The sequence below is a fragment of the Phyllopteryx taeniolatus genome, chromosome 7, assembly GCF_024500385.1.
Source record: "Phyllopteryx taeniolatus isolate TA_2022b chromosome 7, UOR_Ptae_1.2, whole genome shotgun sequence".
Lineage (NCBI taxonomy): Eukaryota > Metazoa > Chordata > Actinopteri > Syngnathiformes > Syngnathidae > Phyllopteryx > Phyllopteryx taeniolatus.
Window position 1 is genome coordinate 25,225,762 of NC_084508.1, and position 27,080 is coordinate 25,252,841.

General features: G+C 41.3%; 1 protein-coding gene across 4 annotated transcripts; it reads right to left on the reverse strand.

Moving 5' to 3' along the window:
• efcab7 (EF-hand calcium binding domain 7) lies at nt 1-26,971 on the reverse strand. 4 transcript variants are annotated; one of them, XR_009789392.1, is made up of 14 exons: nt 26,524-26,971; nt 25,766-25,977; nt 23,911-23,997; nt 19,565-19,766; nt 17,660-17,748; nt 16,032-16,173; nt 14,472-14,581; nt 12,843-13,006; nt 12,440-12,573; nt 4,537-4,685; nt 4,229-4,438; nt 1,728-1,835; nt 1,444-1,589; nt 1-1,302 (listed from the first exon to the last, which is right to left on the reverse strand). XR_009789392.1 is itself a non-coding variant. In XM_061779631.1 (13 exons), the coding sequence occupies exons 1-13, from the start codon at nt 26,651-26,653 to the stop codon at nt 1,509-1,511; spliced, it is 1,815 nt and encodes a 604-aa protein (XP_061635615.1). In that variant the 5' UTR covers nt 26,654-26,971; the 3' UTR covers nt 1-1,508. The 4 variants fall into 4 exon arrangements, 3 of the variants coding, with proteins under 3 accessions (XP_061635615.1, XP_061635614.1, XP_061635616.1); XM_061779631.1 differs by having other exon boundaries at nt 1-1,589; nt 16,032-16,170; XM_061779630.1 differs by having other exon boundaries at nt 1-1,589.
• Between the last annotated feature and the right edge of the window lie 109 nt (nt 26,972-27,080).

Genomic DNA, 27,080 nt, shown 5'->3' on the forward strand with positions numbered 1-27,080 from the left:
TTGAACATCAGCCTTTTATTATTGCTTGTCTGCAGAGCTCTTCAACAAAGATATGTGTGATACATAAAATAAATGTTTGACCTCTCATGTTCCAGAACATTCATTCATTCATTTTCCAAACCGCTTCCCCACACGCGGGTCACGGGCGCGCTGGAGCCTATCCCAGCTATCTTCCGGCGAGAGGCCAGGTACACCCTCAACTGGTCGCCAGCCAATCGCAGGGCACATATAAACAAACAAACAATCATTCACACTCACATTTGTACCTACGGGCAATTTAGAATCCTCAATTAACCTATAGTGCATGTTTTGGGGATGTGGGAGGAAACCGGAGTACCCTGGGAAAACCCACACAGGCACGGGGGGACCTAATAACATATGACTGATATTCTATGAGGCACGGTGGTGGACTGGTTAGCACATCCGCCTCACAGTTCTGAGGACCTGGGTTAAAATCTGGCCTCGCCTGTGTGGAGTTTGCATGTTCACCCCGTGCCTGCGTGGGTTTTCTCCGGCTACTTCGGTTTCCTCCTACATCCCCAAAACATGCATGGTATGTTGATTGAAGACTCTAAATTGCTCGTACGTGTGAATGTGAATGTGTGTGTGAATGGTTGTTTATTTATATGTGCCCTGCGATTTGGTGGCGACCAGTTCGGGGTGTACACCGCCTCTTGCCTGAAGATAGCTGGGATAGGCTCCAGCACGCCCGCGACCCGCGTGAGGATAAGTGGTAAGGGAAATGAATGAATTGATGATATTCGATTTGTGATTTGTACAATTTTACATTTTTGTGTATTCTTACGTCAAAGAAGAAAAAAAGATCTGTCCAAAAACATACCAAATATAGGCAAAATAAAAAAGACTATACTGCACACTGATTACAATATTTACAACCACATATAATGTGGCCCAACAGCTCAGGGTTTAAACTTAACCTGTCGGAAAAGGAAATGCAGACAGTGGCATAAAATACATCTCATACGCCATGTGACATTTAGTTAGCTGGCTCTACTGTTTCAGCAAATAAAGTCAAAGGGCAAAGAACGGTCTGTGAGACATAAATAGAAGGTCGAGACTCAGCTGAAAAGGCCAAGGGCAAGTACAGTTCAAACCAGAGTGCAATGCACAGGCATACATTTCATTGGCAGTCCCAGACAGTATCGCCAAAGCAGACACTGCACTGCATAACCAGAATGGAAGGGTGAAGAAGATGTACCAGTTGTCTCTGTATTTGTATTTGCTCTTACTTTGCTTTGTTGTACTCTGCTGTCTATGAGAATCGGTTTTCAACTGCCTTACCTGAATAAATAAATGTTAGCTAAATACATAAATTGCACCAGAAACAGCAAGTCAGCTACGGCTCTAAATGCAAGGTTGCTTTCAGACAGTAAGCACCACATTTGGTGCAGCCATTTAATTTTTTATTTTTTGTGCCATCACCTGAAGTGTTTCGACAAGCTCTTGTGTTTCCCAAGCCTAGACGGGCAGCATACCGTGTGCAAGCTCTATTTAGAGGTCAGTGAAGTCTCCACACAGTTGTACGCCCAGTCCTGTTTTTCACTGGTGGGCAGGACATGTTGGCACACCTAGTGGACAACACATATCACTTATTAACATCCAATACACCTCCAAACCCATCAACAACCTCAGAATTCTTTAAGTGATTTTAGTTGTGTGTGATTTAACTTGGATCAGGTAATAATGGAAATAGAAAAATGTCCTACCATCTTAGTTCTGGCTGGCACCTCTATAGCAAACACATTCAGGCCTCTACTGCTGCAGCAGTTGTTGTTGTGCTTGTTGTTGACACGAACTGTCACTTTCTGGTTGGTCTGAGGGGGGATACCAATCACTGTGACAATTGATCATGTTTGCCTTGCAAGTAAAAAAATATACATACACCATATTAATAATGCGTACATATCTTTTACCGGTAATAATGTGTTGTTGTTGACAAAGGTTTTTGGGTGATGTTTTTCCAGACTGCCAGTGTTGCTATGGTACTGTACACATCAAACATTCTGGGCTCCATGCTGGCAATTTGTGTCCACCTCGCTTCCATTTTTTTGAATCCTTTTAGCTTTTTAATGTAAATGGAATGAAACTTGTAGAGGGTGTGTATTTTTGTCTGATTTTGTCACTTCCAGCTTCAGCTCTTTAACTATATTAATAATATACAGCATCAAATTGTACCTTTTGGCTCTATCATGCATGGCCACCTGAAAATCATGAAAACTAAATGCTTGAATTCATTGTTATTTACTGGATTAAATCATACAATTTGGGAATAAATGATTAATTCAAAATTTTTTTTAGTTTTCTACCAGATTACATCATTTATTGTTTTTTTGACAATTTCATGTTAATATTCTTAGTTTCCAAAAGAGGCATTTAAAGGCTTAATGCAGTGATGCTCAAAGTGTGGAATTAAATGTTCAAACTGTACATAATGTTACAGTGGATTAAAAAAAACAACAACAACAACAATCCACTATAGTACATTGAAATACAGTTCAGCTGTATTTAATTTTTAAGTACAATACATTTGCATTTAATCTTTTAGAAATGTTTTTTTTAAAATATTTGTTTAGGTAAAATTTTGTATTTTGCAATACTTGAATAACTTAAGTACAGGTTTTTTATTTTTCCTTTAAGCACAGTTAAGCTCATGTTGGCCTGGCTAACAAAAATATGATATACTTTAAAGGAATAGAACCTTTGCCTTGTTTTAATGAATTGGACTGACTATTCAACTTTATACACACACACACACAGTTCAGGGTGTACCCCGCCTCCTGCCCGATGATAGCTGGGATGACGCCCGCGACCCGAGTGAGGAGAAGCGGCTCAGAAAATGGATGGATGGATGGATATATTAATCCCAATCTATTTTAAAGTTGGTCATGATGATGAGACTTGGAGTTGAGTGTTTTTAAGGTGGTACTTAAAAACCTTGAGAACCACTACCTAAATGGATCACTGACAGCAAATGAATGACAAAAACAAACTGCTGATACCCTCTGCTGACCATGGAGTGGAATTACATTTTAATTTAAGAAGCGGTAGCTGCCTGCACGGGCTGTAAAATAAACTGTACTCCAGTATTCACAATATATGAAGAAAAAGGTAGCACTAATCATTCCATCAATCCATTTTCAAGGCTGCTTATCCTGTTCAGGGTCATGCGGTGCTGGAGCCTATAGTAGTTGACTTCAGGCAAAAGGCAGACTACACCCTGGACTGGTTGTCAGTCAGTTACAGGGCACAAACAGACACAGATAACACTCACATTCACAATGTCACTGAGGGGGCACTGACTGCTGCCTTCACCTAAGTCAAGCGAATGTACCACTACACCATCAGTGACTTGCACTGACAATGTACATTATAAAATCATTTGTTTGGTTGTTTTACAAACTGCACAACAACCCTGACCCCAAACAAACTGGAATTTGTAGGGTTAAAAAATACAAATTAATCGAGTTTTCTTGCTAATGACAAGAACAGATGTTGGCTTAAACTTTGTGCAGTAAAAGAAGCAAAAAAAAACAAAAAAACACAAAATATAAAACAATCACTAACAATGGGTGTGGCTAAAAATGGCCACGAACAAGCAAGGATACTTCAGGTACAGCTAAACAACAGCTCCAATTTAAGAGCTGTTGCCAACAATATGCAACTGTTCTTAAAACAATAATGATCAGTTATTAATGTATTGTTTCTTCATCAAATGAAAAGTTAATAATGAAGTACAATGAGTAGAACTGCACTTCATCATAACAAGTTGTGATTCTAATATTCATCCATCCATTGGCTACTCCTCTTAGTACTGTAATCTTCAGAGTCGCGAGGAGCTGGAACCTTTCCCATCTGATTTTGGATGATAGGCAGACTAGACCCTGGACTAGTTGCCACACAGAAAAACAGCCATCCGCACTCTACTTGCATTTTCCCCACCACTGAGTGGGAACTGAACCCATGCTGCCTTGCACAGAGGTCAGGTGAATGAACCACTACACCATTAATGAATGATTGTAATAACCCCCACTTAAAAAAGGTATTCAAATATTTAAGCAGCAAAACTCCATACAGTTCTTGAATGCATGACTATACTATTTATAGCAGAAATAAGGTTATGACGATATGCAATAGTGATGGAAATCTGCTGGAAACGATCAGCGTTGACCTAAACATACAGAGAAAAAAAACGTCAAATGTTTTCTACCTTGTTGACTATGAGGGATGAGACCCTGTGTTCTCCTCTGTAGGTGTAGATGAGCACATTTTCCTGTCCTTTCAGTTGTTTGGCTGTTCCCTCTAAAGTGATGGACTTCTGCAGGGCCTGGTTCAGAATCTTGGGCCCGGAGTCCAGTCTGAGTGGCCGAACTGATGGCTGTGTGCTCTCACAGTGTATATCTATCTGGAATGGGCAAGCCTGATAAAGTAGGATTTTATATTGGGATTTTTACTTTAGTATAAATCATTATATTATTATTATAATTTATTTCATATTTTTTTTAAACGAATGACAACCTCGACTAGCTCCAGCATACGGTTGTAGCCCATGGTTTCCACGAGGGTCCACAGGTCATCAGAGTCCCCATCTTTCTCCGTTGCCTCCATCAGATTCAGCTCCATGAAGCCCTGTTTTGTCAGTTGATTCTTTCTCATGTCAAAATTCTCTGTGGACACAAAAAATACAGATGCGAATATTCAGAGGGGGTATTCACACTAATGTTAATCTGCAAAAATATACAACTCAAATCATACAAATTGTTGAAATACAGTAAAATGTGACATTCTTGAAATGTTTACTTTTATTTTTGCAGTTAGTTTTTTCATTTGACAAAGATTATTCTGATTCTGAGACTAAAATTGCGATGTTGCTGCATGAAGATGGAAAATCATCATCATGCCTCTGTATCTCAATCGAAAACCAGGGTGAATTTGAGACAAAAAATGTGTCAAAAATATGTGACACTGAACAGTATAAGTGGTTTTGAAAATGGATGGATAGAGTTCTTGATGCAGTCTAGTAGACATATTTGCTGTGTTTTAAATCTCAGTTTCTTGTATTTTGGTAACATGGTTTCTCAGCATTCAAATGCAACATAGAGGAAAACCATTTGTCAATGACCCTTCCGCTAATTGTACTTGACATGATATTAGGCGTGTAACAGTATTTGAATTTGTCCCCGTCTGATCACGGTTCGGTGCATGCAGTCATATGACGACTATGACTGAATTTATTGCAGTATCTGCACTCAAAACCAGGTGGCAGTAATGCACCTTAAACTGTTTGCCAACCGTCATTAAACAGAACACAATAAGAAGAAAAGTTGGTGTCACGTCAAATTCAGATGAGAGACAGCAGCGAGAAGACCCCTTCTGTCAAATCAGCTGTGTGGGGAAATTTTGGGTTTCCCGTTGAGTGCAACAGAGATGGCGTTCGAGTGGTGAATTGGAAGAGGACAGTGTGTCGGTGTTGTTCGATAGTTGTGCGGCATGTACATGGAACGGAAATCCAGGTGAGAAAAACTTGTTGCAGCATTACCAAAAAGTCTCATGGCTGTATTAGCTCAAAAGTGTGCTTCTACTAAATACTGAGCAAAGGGTCTGAATACTTATGGTGTGTGATATTTCAGTTTTTTCTTTTTTAATAAATCTGCAAAAATTTCAACAATTCCATTTTGTTCTGTCAATATGGGGTGATGTGTGTAGATTAATGAGCCTGTTTAAATAAATAAAGAAAGAAAGAAAATACCTTATCTTACCGTTAAGACTCTACAGCTTATGCCATGTTATCTCAGGTAGTTCTAACTGTTCTGCTGCTACTACTACTACTACTACTACTACTACTTACACGACTTTCTGCTGAGAATAAATAAAAGAAACCCAGAATTATGTATGAGGAACTTTTTGTTGCTTTTTCCTGTTGTACCGAACCGTGACCCCCAAACCTAGGTACAACCTCAATTCCAATGAAGTTGGGACGTTGTGTTAAACATAAATAAAAACAGAATACAATGATTTGCAAATCATGTTCAACCTCTATTTAATTGAATACACTACAAAGACAAGATATTTAATGTTCAAACTGATAAACTTTATTGTTTTTAGCAAATAATCATTAACTTAGAATTATATGGCTGCAGCATGTTCCAAAAAAGCTGGGACAGGTGGCAAAAAAAGACTGAGAAAGTTGAGGAATGCTCATCAAGCATCTGTTTGGAACATCCCACAGGTGAACAGGATAATTGGGAACAAGTGGGTGCCATGATTGGGTATAAAAGGAGCTTCCGTGAATTGCTCAGTCATTCAAAAGCAAAGATGGGGCGAGGTTCACCTCTTTGTGAACAAGTGCGTGAGAAAATAGTCGAACAGTTTAAGGACAATGTTCCTCAACGTACAATTGCAAGGAATTTAGGGATTTCATCATCTACGGTCCATATCATCATCAAAAGGTTCAGAGAATCTGGAGAAATCACCGCATGTAAGCGGCAAGGCCGAAAACCAACATTGAATGCCCGTGACGTTCGATCCCTCAGGCAGCACTGCATCAAAAACCGACATCAATGTGTAAAGGATATCACCACATGGGCTCAGGAACACTTCAGAAAACCAATGTCAGTAAATACAGTTCGGCGCTACATCCGTAAGTGCAACTTGAAACTCTACTATGCAAAGTAAAAGCCATTTATCAACAACACCCAGAAACGCCGCCGGCTTCTCTGGGCCCGAGCTCATCTAAGATGGACTGATGCAAAGCGGAAAAGTGTTCTTTGGTCCGACGAGTCCACATTTCAAATAGTTTTGGGAAATTGTGGACGTCGTGTCCTCCTGGCCAAAGAGGAAAAGAACCATCCGGACTGTTATGGACGCAAAGTTCAAAAGCCAGCATCTGTGATGGTATGGGGCTGTGTTAGTGGCAATGGCACGGGTAACTTACACATGTGTGAAGGCACCATTAATGCTGAAAGGTACATACAGGTTTTGGAGAAACTTATGCTGCCATCCAAGCAACGTCTTTTTCATGGACGCCCCTGCTTATTTCAGCAAGACAATGCCAAAACTGTCATGTGTGTGTGTGTTCCGGGTTTTGTCTTCCCCTCCCTGTTTCACACACACCTGCTCCTGTGAGCATCTTCACCACCTGTGCCTCGTTCACCCTAATTACCTATTGTATTTAACCTCGTGTCTCATTCCCTCTCGTTGCCAGTTCGTTGTACCTTGTCGTCGCGTTCCAGCATTCCTTGTCACAGACTCACAGTAAGACTTGACCCTGTTCCGATTATCGACCTTGCCTCTTTGCCTTATGTTTTTGGATACTGTTGCCTTTCTTGGATTGCCTGCCTGTGTACCGACCTATGCCCGTCTATTAAACCTCTCTTTTTGGAAACTGTCCATTTGTTTTGGAGTCGTGCATTTTTGCGTCCTATCCTCTGTTCCGTTCATGACAGAACGAACTGGCCATAACATGGACCCAGCAGACTCAGACCCGGTGCGCAAAGCCCTTCAAGCGCAGGGTCAACGCCTCTCGAAGCAGGATGACCAGATTGCTGCCCTCCACCTTCATCTAGAGGGACTGTCAAGGCATCAGGACAATATGATGAGACAGGTGGCCTCGCAGTTTGAACTTCTTATGAAAATTATTCAAGAGAAGGAACCAGTTGGCACCACACCCAATACCGCCACGGTATTTCCATGTGAAGCAGTCAACATGCAGCCACCTGCCACCTCCGCTGCTGTCTGCCCACAGCTCTCTCGACCGGAGAGGTTCTCTGGAAATTCTGGGAACATTAAGCCGTTCATCACGCAGTGCGAACTCCACTTTGAGCTGCAGGCAGCTGCCTTCCCCATCGAGCGGGCAAAAATCGCTTTCGTCATTTCCCACCTGACTGGTCGTGCGGAGGCGTGGGCTACTGCTGAATGGAGCCGCAATTACGCCACGTGTCATTCATGGGCTTTTTTCGTAAAGACTATGGAGCAAATTTTTCAATTTTCGACTCCTGATCGTGAGGCAGCTCGCTCCCTTGTCACCTTACAACAAGGCAAGCGCAGGGTGTCAGATTACGCGATTGAGTTTCGCATTCTAGCAGCTGAGAGTCATTGGAATAATCGGGCGCTACTCGATGCCTTTTTTCAAGGACTATCCCCTGCCGTCAAGGATCATTTAGTCCCGCTAGACCTGCCGAACGACTTGGACACTCTCATCGCTCTCGCCGTAAAAATCGACAAGAGGCTTTTGGATCGCTAGCTGGATGGAGATCGGCGGAGGGCTGCGTCACCGCGCACTTGGAGGACGAGCCTCGGTGACCAGCCAAACCAAGGCAGATCCCCTGGTTCCGGTCTCAACCCTCTGGCTAGCGTCCCCACGGATGAACCCATGCAACTCGGCAGGTTCCGTCTCTCCCCTGAGGAACGTCAACGCCGGCTGAGGGAAGGGCGGTGCTTCTACTGCGGTCAGTTGGGTCATTCCGTGAGCAACTGTCACGTCAAAGTTGCCGGTGCCGGTAGCAAGGGCATGGGAGAGGTGAGTCTGAATTTCATTAAGGAAGACCCTACACGGGTTCTTCCTAAAGTGACACTATGCTCTCCTGATCAAGAAATTCATACACCTGTATTTATTGACTCTGAACCTGACTTGTCTCAAGTGCCCACCTGTTACCATGACATTAAATATGTTTTTTCCAAGACCAAGGCCAAGTCTCTTCCACCCCACAGACCTTATGACTGTGCTGTTGACTTGCTGCCTGGAACCACACCACCACGAGGGAGGTTGTTCTCTCTTTCAGGGCCGGAACACAAGGCCATGAAGGAGTATGTGGAAGAATCACTTGCAGCCGGGATCATTCGCCCATCTTCATCCCCTGCGGGAGCAGGATTTTTCTTTGTGGACAAGAAAGACAAAACCCTGCGACCCTGTATCGAAAAAACAGGTACCCTCTTCCTCTCATCTCCACCGCCTTTGAGTTCCTGGAGGGAGCCAAGGTTTTCACCAAACTGGACTTAAGAAATGCATATCATCTAGTCAGGATAAGGGAGGGGGATGAATGGAAAACAGCATTCAACACACCAACGGGACATTATGAATATTTGGTAATGCCTTTTGGGCTTACTAACGCTCCAGCTGTTTTCCAGAACCTTGTCAATGATGTCCTGCGTGACATGTTGAATGTTTATGTTTTTGTTTATTTGGATGACATTTTGATTTTCTCCCCGGATGAGGAGACTCACATTATTCATGTCCGCTCTGTTTTGCAGCAGTTACTGCAGAATCAACTATATGTTAAGGCTGAGAAATGTGAGTTCCACAAGGCTTCAGTTTCTTTTCTGGGTTTTGTCCTGGCTCAAGGTGAAGTCAAAATGGACCCTTGCAAAGTCGATGCAGTAATTAATTGGCCTACTCCCACGTCACGCAAAGATGTACAAAGGTTCTTAGGGTTCGCAAACTTCTACAGAAAATTCATCAGAAATTTCAGTTCTATAGCCTCTCCTTTGCATGATCTTACCTCGCCACACAAACCTTTTGCATGGAACCCGCTTTGTCAGGCAGGGTTTCAAAAACTTAAGTTGAGCTTTACCTCCGCTCCCATCTTTACTTTGCCAGATCTCCAACAGCAGTTTGTGGTAGAAGTCGATGCGTCTGATGCCGGAATAGGAGCAGTGCTCTCCCAGAAATCTCTCAAGGATGATAAATTACATCCTTGTGCTTTTCTCTCCAAAAAACTGACCCCAGCTGAGAAAAATTATGACATTGGTGACCGTGAACTGCTGGCAGTCAAGGTGGCTTTGATGGAGTGGAGGCACTGGCTAGAGGGGGCACAGACTACATTTTTAGTATGGACAGATCACAAGAACCTTGAGTATATTAAGACTGCTAAAAGATTAAATGCGAGGCAGGCTAGATGGGCTCTGTTCTTTACTAGATTTAATTTCACGCTATCCTACCGACCTGGTTCTAAAAATGGTAAGCCAGATGCTTTGTCACGTATTTTCTCCGAAGAGAATTCTTTGTCCGACCCTAAGACTATTTTGCCCAAGTCATGTTTCATTTCCGCTTTTGTTTGGGACATTGAAACTGTGGTTAAAGGGGCTCTGAAAAACACTCCTAGCCCTGAAGATTGCCCTGAAAACAGGCTTTATGTGGTTCCGACCTTAAGGGGAAGAGTCATCCACTGGGCTCACACGAACCGAACTGTATGTCACCCAGGCATTGCCAAGACTCAATCAGTGGTCGAACAGCGCTTTTGGTGGCCTAATGTTAGGAGGGATGTTATCGATTATGTCAATGCTTGCCAGGTATGTGCTGCCAACAAGCCCTCTCATCAACGTCCTTCTGGGGAGTTGCGACCCCTGCCAATACCACAACGTCCTTGGTCAGACATTTCCGTAGACTTTGTAACAGGATTACCGGCCTCTAAAGGCAATACCACCATTCTTACAGTTGTTGACAGGTTCTCTAAGATGGCACACTTCATTGCACTTCCAAAACTCCCCTCAGCTAGAGACACTGCCGAGCTGATGATTAATCAGGTTTTCAAGTTCCATGGTTTCCCCAAGAATGTGGTGTCTGATAGGGGTCCCCAATTCATTTTGCAATTTTGGAAGGGGTTTTGCAATCTCATAGGTGCTACCGTCAGTCTGTCATCTGGGTTTCATCCTGAAACCAACGGCCAAACCGAGAGGCTGAACCAGGACCTGGAGACTGGGCTCCGATGTCTCGCTTCACAGGATCCGCGATCCTGGTCTCAGAAATTGGTTTGGGTCGAATTCTCCCACAATTCCCTCCCCTCTGCATCCACTGGTCTATCGCCTTTTCACGTTGTGCATGGTTACCAACCATCTCTGTTTCCTGCCATAGCCCCAGAGTCCACAGTTCCAGCGGCATTAACCTTGGTGAGGCGCTGCAGGAGGACCTGGGAGCGAGCCCGCCAGATGCTGCTGCGCCAGGGACGGTCCTACAAAGCCGCTGCTGACCGTCGGAGGACACCGGCCCCGAACTACAAAGTGGGTCAGCGAGTTTGGCTCTCGACCAAAGATATTCCACTCCGGGTGGAGTCCAAGAAGCTCGCTCCCAGGTTCGTTGGGCCCTTCCCCATCACAAAGATCATCAACCCTGTCACCGTGAAGCTGAGGCTCCCAAGGTCGATGCGGGTCACCCTGCTTTTCACGTCAGCCTACTCAAGCCAGCCCGGGAGTCCCCTCTGGTCCCGCCTTCCAGGCCCCCTCCTCCCCCCCGGTTTGTGGATGGGGGCCCTGTCTTCTCTGTGAAGCGGCTGTTGTCGTCTCGTCGGAGGGGGAGGGGGTTTCAATATCTGGTGGACTGGGAGGGCTATGGGCCTGAGGAACGTTCATGGGTACCGTCTGCGTTTATCATGGATGATTCGCTCAATCGGGACTTCCACGTTGCGCATCCAGGGGCCCCAGGGCCGTCTGGGGCCGGCCGTTAACGGGGGGTTACTGTCATGTGTGTGTTGTTCCGGGTTTTGTCTTCCCCTCTCTGTTTCACACACACCTGCTCCTGTGAGCATCTTCAGCACCTGTGCCTCGTTCACCCTAATTACCTATTGTATTTAACCTCATGTCTCATTCCCTCTCGTTGCCAGTTCGTTGTACCTTGTCGTCGCGTTCTAGCATTCCTTGTCACAGACTCACAGTAAGACTTGACCCTGTTCCGATTATCGACCTTGCCTCTTTGCCTCATGTTTTTGGATACTGTTGCCTTTCTTGGATTGCCTGCCTGTGTACCGACCTATGCCCGTCTATTAAACCTCTCTTTTTGGAAACTGTCCATTTGTTTTGGAGTCGTGCATTTTTGGGTCCTATCTTCTGTTCCGTTCATGACAAAACCACACATGTAGTAAAAGAGTGCGGCTACTAGACTGGTCTACCTGCAGACTGGTCTACCTGCAGTCCAGACCTGTCTCCCATTGAAAATGTGTAGCGCATTATGAAGCGTAAAAAAAATAGGACAATTGAGACCCCGGACTGTTGAACAGCCGAAGCTGTAGATCAAGCAAGAATGGGAAAGAATTCCACCTACAAAGCTTCAACAATTAGTGTCCTCAGTTCCCAAACGTTAATGGAATGTTGTTAAATGAAAAGGTGATGTGACACAGTGATAAACATGACCCTGTCCCAGCTTTTCTGGAACATGTTGCAGCCATAAAATTCTAAGTTAATGATTATTTGGTAAAAACAATGAAGTTTATCAGTTTGAACATTAAATATATTGTATTTGTAGTGTATTCAATTAAATAGAGATTGAACATGAGTTGCAAATAATTGTATTCTGTTTTTATTTATGTTTAACACAACGTCCCAAATTCATTGGAATTGGGGTTGTACATACCAAACCGTTACACCCCTCTGCATCATATAGAAATACACTGTTCGATGAACATTATGAATGAATGCTTTTAACTAGCTGTACCTTTGCAGATGGCCCACGTCCCCATCTTGCACTCTTCTCCGCTGATCATCAGCTCCAAGAAATTGTATTCCTCAAGACTGAGCAAACCATTCCCGTCCAGGTCTATCATGTCAAAGATCTCCGATAGTGCCTCCCTGTGGCACATTATGGTATTACTGCGCTACTAATGCTATATTTGCCTCCTATTTGCCTAAGTGGCAGAGGCAGCGTTGTAGAGACTTTAATTATGATGAACTCAAACACCAAAACCAACTAGGACATTGATAATTAACATACACAAGCAATGCTATCCTTCCATACAAGAAAACACTCCCATATCAAACCAGATGTTATCACTCAATGTTATACTGAAATATGAATACTTAAAAGTTTAGAATCTTAACAAACAAGCAAAAACACTCACCGAAACTCTCTGGTGAGGTCGAGTTCTCCAGTGTCTGTCTTGTAGACAAGTTCTACAGATTTATCAGAGACATTCTTTCTGCTCCTTTTTTTAAATCTGCAGCCACTGGAGAATGGCAGTAGGTAGTACATCCCAGCTTTCAGTTCACCTCTCCAAATGTACTTCTGTAGAAATTTGTACACTTCACAAAATGGATCTGTTGCATTTTTTTTTTAATACCACAACAATCAAATTGGCTAACAAAGGCAGATAACATACTGTAATATTTTATTTATCTGAAACTCTCATGATCCAAGTTCATATCCTGGCTATGACCTTTCTGTGTGGAGTTCTCCTGTTCTACCTGTGTTTTTTCTCCAGGCACTCTCGATTCTTCTTAAATTCCAAGAATATGCTTAATAGAAGACTTAAAATTGCTCATAGGTGTGAATGTGACTAGTTTATTAGTTAATTTGGTTTATTAACAATTTTTAAAAGAAAGATTACCTTGGGTTACATACTATTTTCAGTTTACAAACAGTCTTGACATGGCTACGGAAGGCTTAGAACTTAGTTTTTTCTCGCGATGCATCAAGATAATTAGCTCTGTGCTTCTGGTATATTCAGTTTTTTTTTGTGCCTAAAATGGCTGCCACATCCCAAAATGCAATGCAAAAGCTGTGCTGCATTAGGGCAGCAGGTGGCCATTTAGGGCTAGCAGTAATCACAGTGAACATAATCATTACTTTACCCGAAAAGGCTAAGGAACTGCACAGTGATTTGCGAACCCACTATTTTTTCATCAACAGAAATTGTGTTTTCACGTATTTCTATTGGCACGGTGGAAGACTGGGTAGCACATCTGCCTCACAGTTCTGAAGACTGGGGTTCAAATCCCGGCCCCGCCTGTATGGAGTTTGCATGTTCTCCCCGTGCCTGCGTGGGTTTTCTCCGGGAATTCCGGTTTCCTCCCACGTCCCAAAAACATGCGTGGTAGGTTGATTGAAGACTCTAAATTTCCCGTAGGTGTGAATGTGAGTGCAAATGGTTGTTTGTTAATATGTGCCCTGCGATTGGCTGGCGACGAGTTCAGGGTGTACCCCGCCTGTCGCCCGAAGATAGCTGGGATAGGCTCCAGCACGCCCGCGACCCTAGTGAGGAGAAGTGGTACAGAAAATGGATAGATGGACCTATTTCTATATTGCATGTTATTTATTTTTAACCACACAACAATCGAAATAAGGTCAATTTAACATCGTTTTGCGGCTGGAATGGATTAATTGCATTTCCATTCATTTCAAGGGGAAACACCTTGGTTTGCAAACCTTTCAGTTTGAGATCGGGCTCATGGAACAAATGAAATTCGTAGCCGGCGGTTCCACTGTATGTACTTTGCAATTGCCATAACAAGACATTACAACATCACTGAAGGGAGCTTGGTGAAATAATTACTGAGATTAATTGAAGTGGATTATCAACGAGACGTTTACACGACTACGATGTACTTTTATGTAACCTTTTCCTTCCCAAGTACAGAGGAAGAAATATTCAGTGTAAAACATATGACTATATCAACACACAAGATCTACCGGTAAGTGGGGAATAATTTTAAATTGAAGAGAATCGGAAATGCCACCAATGCAAACCTACTTCTTTGTCCTTTGCACCAGTGAAACACATTAGTGTTGAATCCTCTTCTGTATCGCCAGCTAACATCACAAAAAGAGCTGTGTCCACATTCATCCAGGGGGAAGGCTTGTCTTAAAAACAAAGTAGAAAACAATAAAGAGAGGCTTACATTTATGAATGTATGACAGATGTATGACAAAAACTGGTTTTCTATAAAACAGAGGTATATGGATGTTTGTATATAAATAGTTGGGTCTCGACAGTGCCTGCCCACCAGTCAAGTGTGAAATTAAACAACAAAGTACAGTAAATTTTTAGTTATCTGCCTATTATTGAAAATGTGTCTGTGAGCAAGCCATTTTGCACTTCTGCCCCACTGTAATGAACAGTAGTGCTAATTAACACCCACCACAACGAGTTTCTCAGCTAATGTAATGACTTTGCAGCGAGACTGATTTTAAAGTGAAAAAGCTGCTTTGAAGCAGCGGCCGAAGGACTATAATGTCAAAGCCAAAAGTTAAACAGAGTTGCAGTGTTAGCACAGATTAGCATTAGCTTTTCATAATAATGTTACAATAATGTTTGGCTAAATTGTCAACGTGACGGGGGAGATCATGCGCCACACCGCTATACTAATTGAGGTGTATTTGGTAGCTTGGTGACAAAATGCAATCCTTCACAAATTTTAATGCAATTGAATCTCTATGGGATTGGCTGGCGACCAGTTGAGGGTGTACGCTGCCTCTCGCCCGAAGATAGCTGAGATAGGCTCCAGCACACACGCAACCCCAGTGAGGATAAGTGGTACAGAAAATGGATGGATGGATGAATCTCTATGGGTGCTTGCTTTCACGGAGCCTTTCTAATGCAGTGAATATTGGCACATATTCCATAGTTCTGGACTTAAATACATTGTCTGCAGAAAGAACCCCCCCCCTTTTTTTGGGCCTTTTTTCTGATTGTTTTTAACAGATCTTGGCTCACCCACTTTTCACCCAACTTAAGCTGTGACATAAACGCTAGAAGCAGGTCTAATTTCCCCATACTAGTTAACGTACATGCATGCAAGGCTGGGGTGTAATTTTCACCGATATTCAAAGTCTGGATGTTTTTTGTTGTTGTTTTTTAAGACAATAACGAGTGAAAATAGTGACATTAAATAAATGTACATAAGCTTGTTTTATTGGACTCGATCGCTGCAATGCCTCCTTGTAGAGACCAACTTCCTCAGGTAAGTGATTAATTTTGGTCTATATTCACGAGTTTTGTGAGCTGCTTCTTGGGTTGATTGAATCGCTCACCTCTGACGCCATACCTCCTTTAAGTGTACGTGGAGGAGAATATGGTTAAATTTGTCAGTTTTCCGATAAGTACGTCATCCTGTTATATCATTATCACCTACAATAATGTTATTTTTCAATTTCCTTGAGTCGTGGAATGTAAAATAATTTTCTAGGATTAAATAAATGTAATTTCCATATATGAGTGTATATGAAGGGAGAAGGTTTATAGACTAATAATGTACTGTATTCTTTTGACATGGCAACATAGGTATTATGACTAATGAAACTGCATTCATACCAGCTCTTTGGTCGAGGCTCAAAGGCTGGATGCTTAGGGTAACAATGGAAGTCTGGGGCAGGTTCAGCTGGTACTGCAGTGAGCTGATAGTTCCATCCTCTTCCAGGAAGAAACATCCCCTCATGCAAATGTGATGCCACTGCTGAAGCAATCAAGCAAAAATATTAATTGAAATAATTTGGCACATTTATTTGATCCTATAAGGATAATCAGCAATAATGACTATACCTACAATGAGTAGTTTACCATAGTTTGATGTAGATATTGTACATACTAAAACTGATTTACTGCGCTGATTAAGCGAACTGATTCTTCTAATGACCTAGGAAATACATGGGATTAAATAATTAAGCAGTCAACCATAGACCTGTAGAGGACATACACTATATGAACAAAATTATTGGATGTGCCAATACCAATACTTTCAAAATCGAAGAAGTAAAGATGGAAGACATGATAGAGCTTGTCCTCCATTGCAGCTACTGTATGCCAGCTTCCACTCTTGTGGAAAGATGCGGTTCTGTGACATTAAAGGCCACTCATGTTAGACAAAACATGACTCATATTTTCTGTTACAATTCCTCCCAAAGATGTTTGAGCAGGCAAGCATGCCTTTATAGACCTACCTTTGTACTCTGCACAGAAAGGGGCCTTTCCCAAACTGTTCCCACAAAGTTGGAAGCATATAATTGTCCCAAAATGTGAGGAAGAAGTAAGATTCAGGGGGAACTTGGGGTTCACCTTGACTGATTATTTCAAAGAGGTTTTTCTCCATACTTGTCCTTAACATTCACTATTGCACCAAGTCTGGCAGCCTATAAACATTGTAATACTCATGTTCATCCAGAGGAGGGCAGACACGTTAGACAAGATTTCAGGTCTGTAAAAAGCAGCTTACATTAATTTACTGTATTGCGAAAGTGTGTTTGTACTGTTTGTTCACTGTCCAAATATAAAAGTTGACACGCAAGACAGGAAGAATGCTCCCCATGAGAGAAGGTGAGCTGGCAGACTAATACCAGGCACAGCCACCTGCAGCCATAGCTTTGAAATACTGTACTACAGCACACCAAAGGAACCCCGTACACATACATTAAACCACTTAATTTGGTGCAATGCAAGCCAAGATACACATAAATAATCACATTGCGTTTAGTTCTTTGAGACTATGCATCCCATGGGAGACAAAATTCATAGAAATGTGATGATGTCAAAAAACAACACTGTCATGGGACAGATGGAGCAACGGGGTCATTATAGATTTTCTCCTATGAAGTAAAGCAAACGAGCTGAACTCAAGCCAGTAGAGTGAAAACAAACATGGAAAGCAGCCTATAACGTTGCTATCTTCCACATTAAATACATTTCATGTTGCATACTGTACATGCTGTAAAACATTTGATGCAAAATATTCAGATATCATTTACACATTTTTGTTAAGGACATCTGTCATTAGGGTTAGATTATAAAAAGACTATTAAAAAATGTGGCTTACCAAAATAATAGTGCTCCACTTTTGATGGAGATCATACTAGTGGTGTTTCATTTTTGTTAAACTATTTAGTCCAATGACTGTTAGTAGCTTCGGGAGGTACCTGTGAACAAAAAGGCTCTGATATTTTACTGACCTTGCTGGTGCTGGAAGTTGCAGTGACTGAGTTTGACAGAGATGATCGTCTACTGCGAGCAGAAGAAGGACGAGAGGATGGTCGGCTGTCTGAATACAAACACAAACCCTCTTCAAGTTAAACAACTATCCAATGCTAACAAAGGTGTAAGTTTCTTTTTATCATTTTAAGAAAATACAAAAAAAGGTTGACATATTAAATGAAAAAGCTTTGCATTTGAAATCAAGAAAAAGTGTGCTTTCAATGTCAACCAACAGCTGACATAACAGTATGTCCATCCATCCATTTTCTGTACCGCTTCTCCTCACTCGGGTCGCGGGCGTGCTGGAGCCTATCTCAGCAATCTTCGGGCAAGAGGCGGGGTACACCCTAAACTGGTTGCCAGCCAATCGCAGGGCACATATAAACAAACAACCATTCGCACTCACATTCACACCTAAGGGCAATTTAGAGTCTTCAATCAACCCACCGCGCATGTTTTTTGGGGGGGATGTGGGAGGAAACCGGAGTACCCGGAGAAAACCCACACAGGCACGGGGAGAACATGCAAAACTCCACACAGGAAGGGCCGGGTTTTGGACCCCGGTCCTCAGAAATGTGAGGCAGATGCGCTAACCAGTCGTCCACCGTGCCGCCCATAACAGTATGTTTAACTTGAAAATTATTTTATGACAGATAACACCTATGTGCTAACACGTGTCCGCAATCTGTCCATCCATCCATTTTCCATACCGCTTATCCTCACTATGGTCATGGGTGAGCTGGAAGTGCCTAGTCTAGCTGACTTTGGGCAAAAGGTGGGGTAGACCCTAGACTGGTTGCAGCCAGTGATTGTTGAGAAATGCTTTCAGGATGCAAAGTGATGTGATGAGCTAGAACAAATATATACCATGTGCTGTACTTTAGAAGAAATAAATATTCCTCACTTTTAAATTATTGCTATTTTTTCTGAGGACAATTTTTAACTATCCAATCGAATTGTTCGAACACCGATTAAACATGGATCAACCATCCCATATGTATGTAATGAGTACTTTTCAGGATTTTGCAGGATTAAGCATAAATATAGACTGACAAATGTAGATCCAAATGAGCAACCCCAACTGTTTTCAAGATGGAAGAACAACACATTCAACAAGTGCAACAGGGTTGCATTGTGTCGGGTCCTTATTAAAATGTAACAGGGATAAATCAATATGTGGGAGAGGCACAATAACGTGATAATCCTGACTACTGTGTGGGAACTCATTTGTTTTTGCAGTAGCGGTTGACCTGGGTCCTCCTCCTGACCACCTTTCAAATCCCTCATCCTCTCCCCACTGAGTAATGCTGGGATCGTCCGAATCAATAACATGAACATAGACTGACCACTTAGATCAATCCCATCTATCACCCCACAGTGGGATTGTCCTCAGCTTTCCTTGGCAGGATCTCTGTTTGTTTCTACCATGCCCTGTACAAGACTGATGGCTTGACCACTGAGGGTTGACTTAGTAGTTGCATGATCAATTTTCTAAAAACATATCTTTCTCTGGCCAGAGCATTCTCACCAAAGTCTGTAGTTCTTTCTGGTGTAGATGAGTGTTTGTCAATCTGCTAATGGCAGAAGTGATTACCCAAATCACAGCACTTCACAGTTCCTTCCAACAAACAAGAGGTTCTAATTGTGTGGCTTTCCTGATGAATGAACTGTCCTAATGAGGTGATTTGTCACTGGGGAGTGAAAAATTGATCGAAAAGAGAGCTGTTACATTCATCACAATAAAGCGGTAATGTGCATGGGGACAACTGGTGTGAATGGGTGTGCATCTAAAATACAAACATACATAGGAGTAAATCAACAGAAGGAAAGGCAAAAAAAAATTGGAGCCTTTGACACAAGCAGATTAAAAGTTATTCTACTACCTTTCCGCACTGTGATATCTGGATCTGAACAGATTGTTTCTGGATACTGAGGAGGAGTTGCTGATGGTGATGTCATGGAGGTTTTTGGAGGGCTGTCTTCATGGCTGCCAAAGTTTTGTCTCTTCAGCTTGGCATCAGAGTGGAGCTTCACCAAAGAGGTCATCTGACATTTCTCCACAGTGGACACAAGTTGTCTACAGAACTAAAAGCAATACAGGTGTATCTCAATAAATTAGAATACTGTAGAATAATTCATTGTATTTTTGCAATGCAATTCCAAAAGTGAAACTCGTAAATTTGAATAGAATGGAACAGAATAGAGCTTTATTGTCACTGTTGTTTTGGCAAATAATAATTAAGAACGCAATCTTGTCATTGTGGGATTTTTTACAAAGAGCTATTTACATAGTATGTACTACACAGAGAGAGAGAGAGACCAAGAGAGAGGGAGAGAGAGAGAGAGCGACTGAGAAGAGGGAGTGAGAAATGGAGTGGGAGAAGTAGGAGGGAGAGAAGGCTGGAGCGCCTAACTCTCTTTGAAGCCCAGCTGTGAAAAACAGATAAGGAAGTTTCTTCAGTCAGATCGAGTACATTCCCTTGAGAGAAAATTCACACACAACATCCAGAAGCCAGCTGCATCCTTATCGATATAGACCAAACAATGAAACTTGCTATTCTACACAGGATGCCTGGCTAAGCAAAGTGGACATACTGGAGTGAGTTATGGGACAACAAGAGAATACACATTAAAATACATTAAACCTTATAAAGGTTAATATAAGTAATTTTGTAGGTAGTTTTATAAGTAATTTTGTCAATTCACTGTGATATACTGTTTGAGATTCCTATTTTAGTAGAGGTGTAATGATTTGTTTTAGCAACAATTTCATTCGTATCACGATTTGTGATTGCCGAATCGATTCAAGGATGATATTGGTTCATTTAGAATACGATCCGAAACGATTCAGTAGCTGGTAATAGATTCAGTAACTTTTGAGCCAAAAATTGATCCAATGTGACTGTGAAATAAATACCTGCATAATGGACAGTGCAGGTGAAACTTCTTAGATTCTTGTTTCTTTCTGTTGTAAAACTAATTATGGTCATTAAATATAATATAAATAAAGATTTTCCTGATGACCTTCCTTTACTGTATGTGTTTTCTAACGGACTATGTGTCTGCTTAATAAAAGTTGATTGTATTGCTTTGCAATAAAACGAAGGGGAAAACAGCAATTTAGTTATTCATATTATTTCAGCGGGCAGCACGGTGAAAAACTGGTTAGCACATCTGCCTCACAGTTCTGAGGACCTGGGTTCAAATCCGGCCTTGCCTGTGTGGAGTTTGCATGTTCTCCCCGTGCCTGCGTGGATTTTCTCCGGGTACTCCAGTTTCCTCCCATATCCCAAAATCATGCATGGTCGGTTAATTGAAGACTCTAAATTGTCCTTAGGTGTAAATGTGAGTCTGAATAATTGTTTGCTTAAATGTGCCCCGAGATTGGCTGGCGACCAGTTCAGGGTGTAACCTGGATGGATGAATGAACATTATTTCAGCTATGATTTTACTTGTTTTTTATTTGTCGCAAGTCACACACACACGCATTCTTAATGTTAATTTCTCGTTGGCCTCCTCCTCATCTGCCATTCTTCAGACATACGGACAGGTTAAATAAAAAAAATAATAATAAAGAAAGTGCTTAAAAAAACACCCACACAACCACTCGTCCAACCACTAGGAGCACTACGGAAAGGAGTGACTAGATGTGGGGCGTAGAAAAGGAAACTAAGAAGAGCTGACGAAAAAGAAAGCAACTGCTAACTGTCGTCTGCTAAGTGAAAAATCTTGCAAATTAAAAGGAATTACAAGCGTTTTTCTTGTAAATAAAACACATTCACACATCCATATAAAGCCTGCCATGCTAAAATCCAATGTGTTATTTCCTACTATCGATACAATTGATTGATTACCTTTTAAAAACATTTGTATTGATATATTTATGTCCGGAAGGCTTACTTGCCGAGCACAGATCGGTCCAGTTGAATCGTAGGAATAGAAATCGATACATCGATATTAAGAATGAATTGTTACATCATTACTTTTTAGTATTGAGGCTCATGCGTTTCCGGTTTTGTCACCATATTGGCTAGACCCTACCGTAAACAGCAGAATGAGCCTTAAAAAAGACTGATTTGTTTTCCAAAAGCAACAAAAACAGTATCATGCACATTGTTGTGTTCCAATGTGCACATCTTCTGCAAAGCACAACTGTGTTTTAAGTTACCACAGATTTCCCAGCGATGTCACACTCCGAAAGCGGTGGCTCATGAAAATTTGTTGTGACAAGTTCACTGTCACATCATACATCAAGGTCTGCAGTCTGCACTTCACCCCAGAGCAGATTATTCCACCGAAAACCCAAGAGGGAAGGAATAAACTACAGACAAGCGCTGTCCTGGTATTGTTCCAGGAGAACAATTACACAATTCAAGCACCAAGACTTGGTGTTTGGGACCGTGTAAGCAGACCCGAGCAGGATGAGCACTGCGAGCAGCCTATGGAATGCCCTCCTGCCGCCGATCACGACTACTGCTTTGTCCCAGAACCCGCTGACAACGCAGTACACGCCAATATTGAATTTAAAAGAAAGAGAAAATAGACTCTTTAAAGAATATTAATTCATATTAATATATCTCATAATATTCCCCTAATCTGACTGTTAGCCCTGGGGCACCACAGGGTTGTGTTTCAAGTCCTAGAATATACTCATTATATACTGTATATTTGACTGCATTGTCAAATACCCTACAAACACAATAACTTGTTTTTTGATGACACAACTGAGGTAGGCAAGATTTCAAACAACAACAACATAAACCATGACGATCATGCTCTTCTAACCATAAGGGGATTTGTGGTAACCAACATCAAGTTTTTAGGAAATTAAATAAATGAGTAGGGATCTCACATGGTCAATTAACATCTCGGCTCTGGTGAAAAAGTCTCATCAGTTGTTCTATTTCTTACAGAATGAAAAAAAAAGAACCTGTATGAAGAGCTGCTGCTATTTTAATTGTAGGGACAATTAGGAGTGTATAGTGTAGGAGTGTATTTATTATTGTCTATTTCTTTCCCTTTATGACACACAACAAATGTTCTTGTTAATGTAAAACAAAACACACATCTACGTATTCTACTCTATCCCTGTTGAGGTCTAAGTAATTTTCCTCTGAGAAAAGTGTGAGTTGAAATGTCTAGATGTGGTTAATTGTTTTTCTTCATACATTTCTACGTATGTCTGTGATACACTACATTGCCAAAAGTACTTGCTCACCTGTCTTGACTCACATACAGTATGTTTTTAAGTGGTATGCCATTCTAAATCCATATGGTTAAATATGATGTTGGTCTATCCTTTGCAGCTATAACAGCTTCAACTCTCGTGGGAAGGCTTTCAACAAGGGTTAGCATATTTGTGAGGTGACACACTGATGTTTGACGAGAAGGCCTGGCTCACGGTCCTCTCAAAATCAACCCAAAGGTGTTCTATCAGGTTGAGGGCAGGACTCTGTACAGGCCAGTCAAAATCATTCGTACCAAATTCTCTCATCCATGTTTATATAGACCTTGCTTTGTGATTTGCTGCACAGAAATGTTGGAACAGTAAAGGGTAATCCCCAAACTGTTTGACTGTCCAACATCTCTTGGTATGCTAAAGCATTAAGAGTTCCTTTCACTGGAGATTAGGGGCTAATATTTTGGACATTTCCAACTTTGTGGGAACAGCTTGTTCCCTTCCTGTTCCAACATGACTGTGCATCAGTGCACAGGTCAAAGTTCATAAAGACAGGGATGAGAGACTTTGATGTGGATGAACTTGATTGGCCTGCACAATCCTGACCTCAACCACATTATACACTTTTGGATGAATTAATACGGAGACTGAGAGCCAGGCCTTCTCGTTCAACATCTGTGTGTAACATCGGAAATGCGCAACTGGAAAAATTGTCATAAATTTCCATAAACACACTCTTAAACCTTGTGGAAAACCTTCCCAGAAGAGTGTAAGATAACTGTAGAGGGTGAACCGATGTTATCATATTAAACCCAATAGATTAAGAATGGGATGTCACTTAAATTCATATCTGACTCAAGGCAGCTGAGCGAATACTTTTGGCAATATAGTGTATCTATCAATAACACACAAAGGAAAAGACTTGTAGATGACGAATTCATAAACTGTACAAATCACAATTTTTAGGTTTGGACACACAAAGACCAGAAAGTGTCATGGAAAAAGGGCAGATTGAAAAGATCTATTCAGTATTTACATATGCACACTTACCTCCACGTAGTTAAATTTGCCATCCTTGTTGATGTCGCTTAGTGAGAAAATGGCCTTCACCTCTTCAGGTGTCATTTTATCTCCTCCCTGTAAATTTTTAAATATTTAACTGACAAAACAACCATTTAAAGGTTTTAAGATTATAACCAATCAATACATATTGTTTCATGCTCTGAATGTTAAGTTAAAAACTCTTTGTTAGTATAAATCGCAAAAGGTGTGCATATCTAATACAAAACACAGCAGCTGAAATAAGTATTTAACACATCACCATTTTTCTCATTAAATATATTTCCAAAGGTGCTATTGACCTGAAAATCACACCAGATGTTGGGAACAACCCAAGTAATCCATACATACAAAAAAAGTAAAAAAATAAGCTCAGAAATTAAGTTGTGTGTAAAAATGTGAAAGGACACAGGGAAAAATGATTGAATACATGGAGAAAGGGAGGTGCAAAAATGCATGGAAACCCAAGACAACACCTAAAATCTATCAATAATCAAACAGCAATCCAGCCCCTTGTCAGTGCAAATGAATATCAGCTGGTTCGGTCTTAATTGATGACCTACAAAAAGGTCTCATTGCCAAGGTGTGAGTCAAGACACATGTCATGATGGGTAAGAACAGAGAACTGTCTCAAGACCATCGCAAAATAATTGTTGTGAAACATAATTATGTCATTGGTTACAGGTGCATATCTAAGCTTATTAGCATTTCACCACAGTTGGGGCCATAATACGTAAGTGGAAAGCCAATCATATCATCATAGATTTGCCTCGATCAGGTGCTCTTCGCAAGATTTCTGACAGAAGAGTACAAAGAATAATCAGAAGAGTTGTCCAAGAGCCAATGACCACCAGTGGAGAGCTTCAAAAAGACCTGGAATTAGCAGGTACTGTTGTCACAAGGAAAACAGTGAGCAATGTACTCCGCCGCCAGGGCCTCTATCCACGCTCACCACGCAAGACCCTATTGCTGGAAAGAAAAAGCATGTCAAACCTCGTTTAAAGTTCGCTGAACAACAGTTGAACAAGCCAGTTAAATACTGGGAGAATATAGTCTGGTCGGATAAGAGCAAAATTCAACTGTTTGGATGCCATAATGCACACCACGTTTGGAGTTGAAATGGGACTACACACCACCCTAAAAACACAAAACCAACAGTGAAGTTCGGTGGTGGGAACATGATGGTGTGGGCCTGCTTTTCAGCAAATGATACTGGTGAACTTCACATTATTGAAGGAAGGATGAATGGGCAAATGTACCGAGACGTTCTTGACAAAAATCTGCTGCCATCTACGAGGATGATGAAAATGAAACGAGGACATTTCATCAGGATAATAATCCAAAACACACTGCCAAGGAAACTCTCAATTGGTTTCAAAGAAAAAAAAAATAAAGCTGCTAGAATGGCCCAGCCAATCACCTGACTCGAATCCAATAAATAAATCTATGGAATGAACTGAAACTCAAGGTCCATAAAAGAAGCCCATGGAACCTTCAATATTTGAAGATTGCTTGTTTGCAGGAATGGGCCAAAATCACACCAGAGCAATGCATGCGACTAGTTTCTCCATACAGGTCATGACATGAAGCTGTCCTTGCAAACAAAAGCTTTTGTACAAAGTATTAAATAAATACCAGTTGGCGTGTTCAATACTTTTTCCCTGTGTCGTTTCACATTATTACACATAACTTAATTTCTGAGCTTCTTTGTTCTACTTTCTTTGTATGTATGAATAACATCTGGTGAAATTTTCAGGTCAATAGCACCTTTAGAAATATATTTAATGAGAAAAATGGTGACTTGTTAAAAACTTATTTCAACCGCTGTATGTACAAAGTAACTCACATTTGTAAGAAGTTTTTCCACTTGGCTGTGTGCGATGTAGCCATCGCCATTTGCATCCAACTTTTTGAAAACTCCCATCAGCTCATTGTTCTCTGTTTTCCACTCACTTTTCAGTATCTCACAGAAATCGTCAAAGTTTATGTGAGTTGTTCCTGGGTTCCAATATTTATCAAGAGTGGTCTGAGAGGGATTTCTACCAGCTAACTGGAGAACTTAAAAAAAAAAAAAAAAAGAATTAGATGAATAACAAACTGGATGGATGGATTGGTAGATATCTAATTCATCCACAAGGGACATTTACTAACCAGGCAAGTAACATCAACCAACAATTATTCAAGTTCTTTTTTGGTCATTTTTCTGGCCACATTTTAATATTGCATATACTTGACATGTAAAACACACTTTAAATTTTTTTATTTTTTTTTATGCACATTTGCAATTATATCCTTGCTTCTATTGTTTTCATGTGTGAGGCAAACCTTCCCAACATGGATAGACATTGACAAATTGGTTAACGTGTTTTAGTAGAGTCACTAAACGTTCCAAATTATTTTGGGTCAATAAACTTTGCATTTCATCATTGAAATTGTGAGACATGACTATTGACTTGTCTATAGGTGTTCGCCTTAAGAATGGAAATGTAGAAGTAGACAATTTGTCCCTGATGTGTTACAGATTTGAGATAATGCTACACCATAGGGAAAAAAAATCCTTTTACAACATTAATAAGCTTTTGCGAATATTATGGAAAGAGTTACCTCGACATAACTCCTGTTTCGATGAGATATTTGACAGACTGGATCTGAACACACTTAGGTAGGCGGCTCTGCACTGCATATAAAAAGTCTCCTCCTCATCAGGAGCCTCCGACGAGTCCAGATAAGACATCTTTGGTTGAGGATATTTCGTCAAGTGGTTAATGTTCACCCCCCCTCTGTCCCAGAATAACTTTCAAACTACATGGTTTATAAATATTCATTACCCATGACAAAGGAACTAAGCTGACTTTTTAATATGCAATTCGGTTATGTAGCCACCTACAAAAAGCGCCGTTGCCAGAATCTGACTGTTGCTAAGTAAACAACGACCTAGTTGGTGTTCACCTCAAAACGACACGGAAGAAACAAATGTTAATATGCGGAAATACATAGTAAGTGTTACCTCCTTTACCAACAAAAAAAATTAACCTTTTATTCCATGTCACATTTATGGGGCACTAGTTATTCTTTTTTCGTCGTGGTAGCCAGAATGATTACTAATTTAAAATTTCCTTCGGCCTCCCACGGAAGAACTGTAGTGTCGACGACGCGTTATT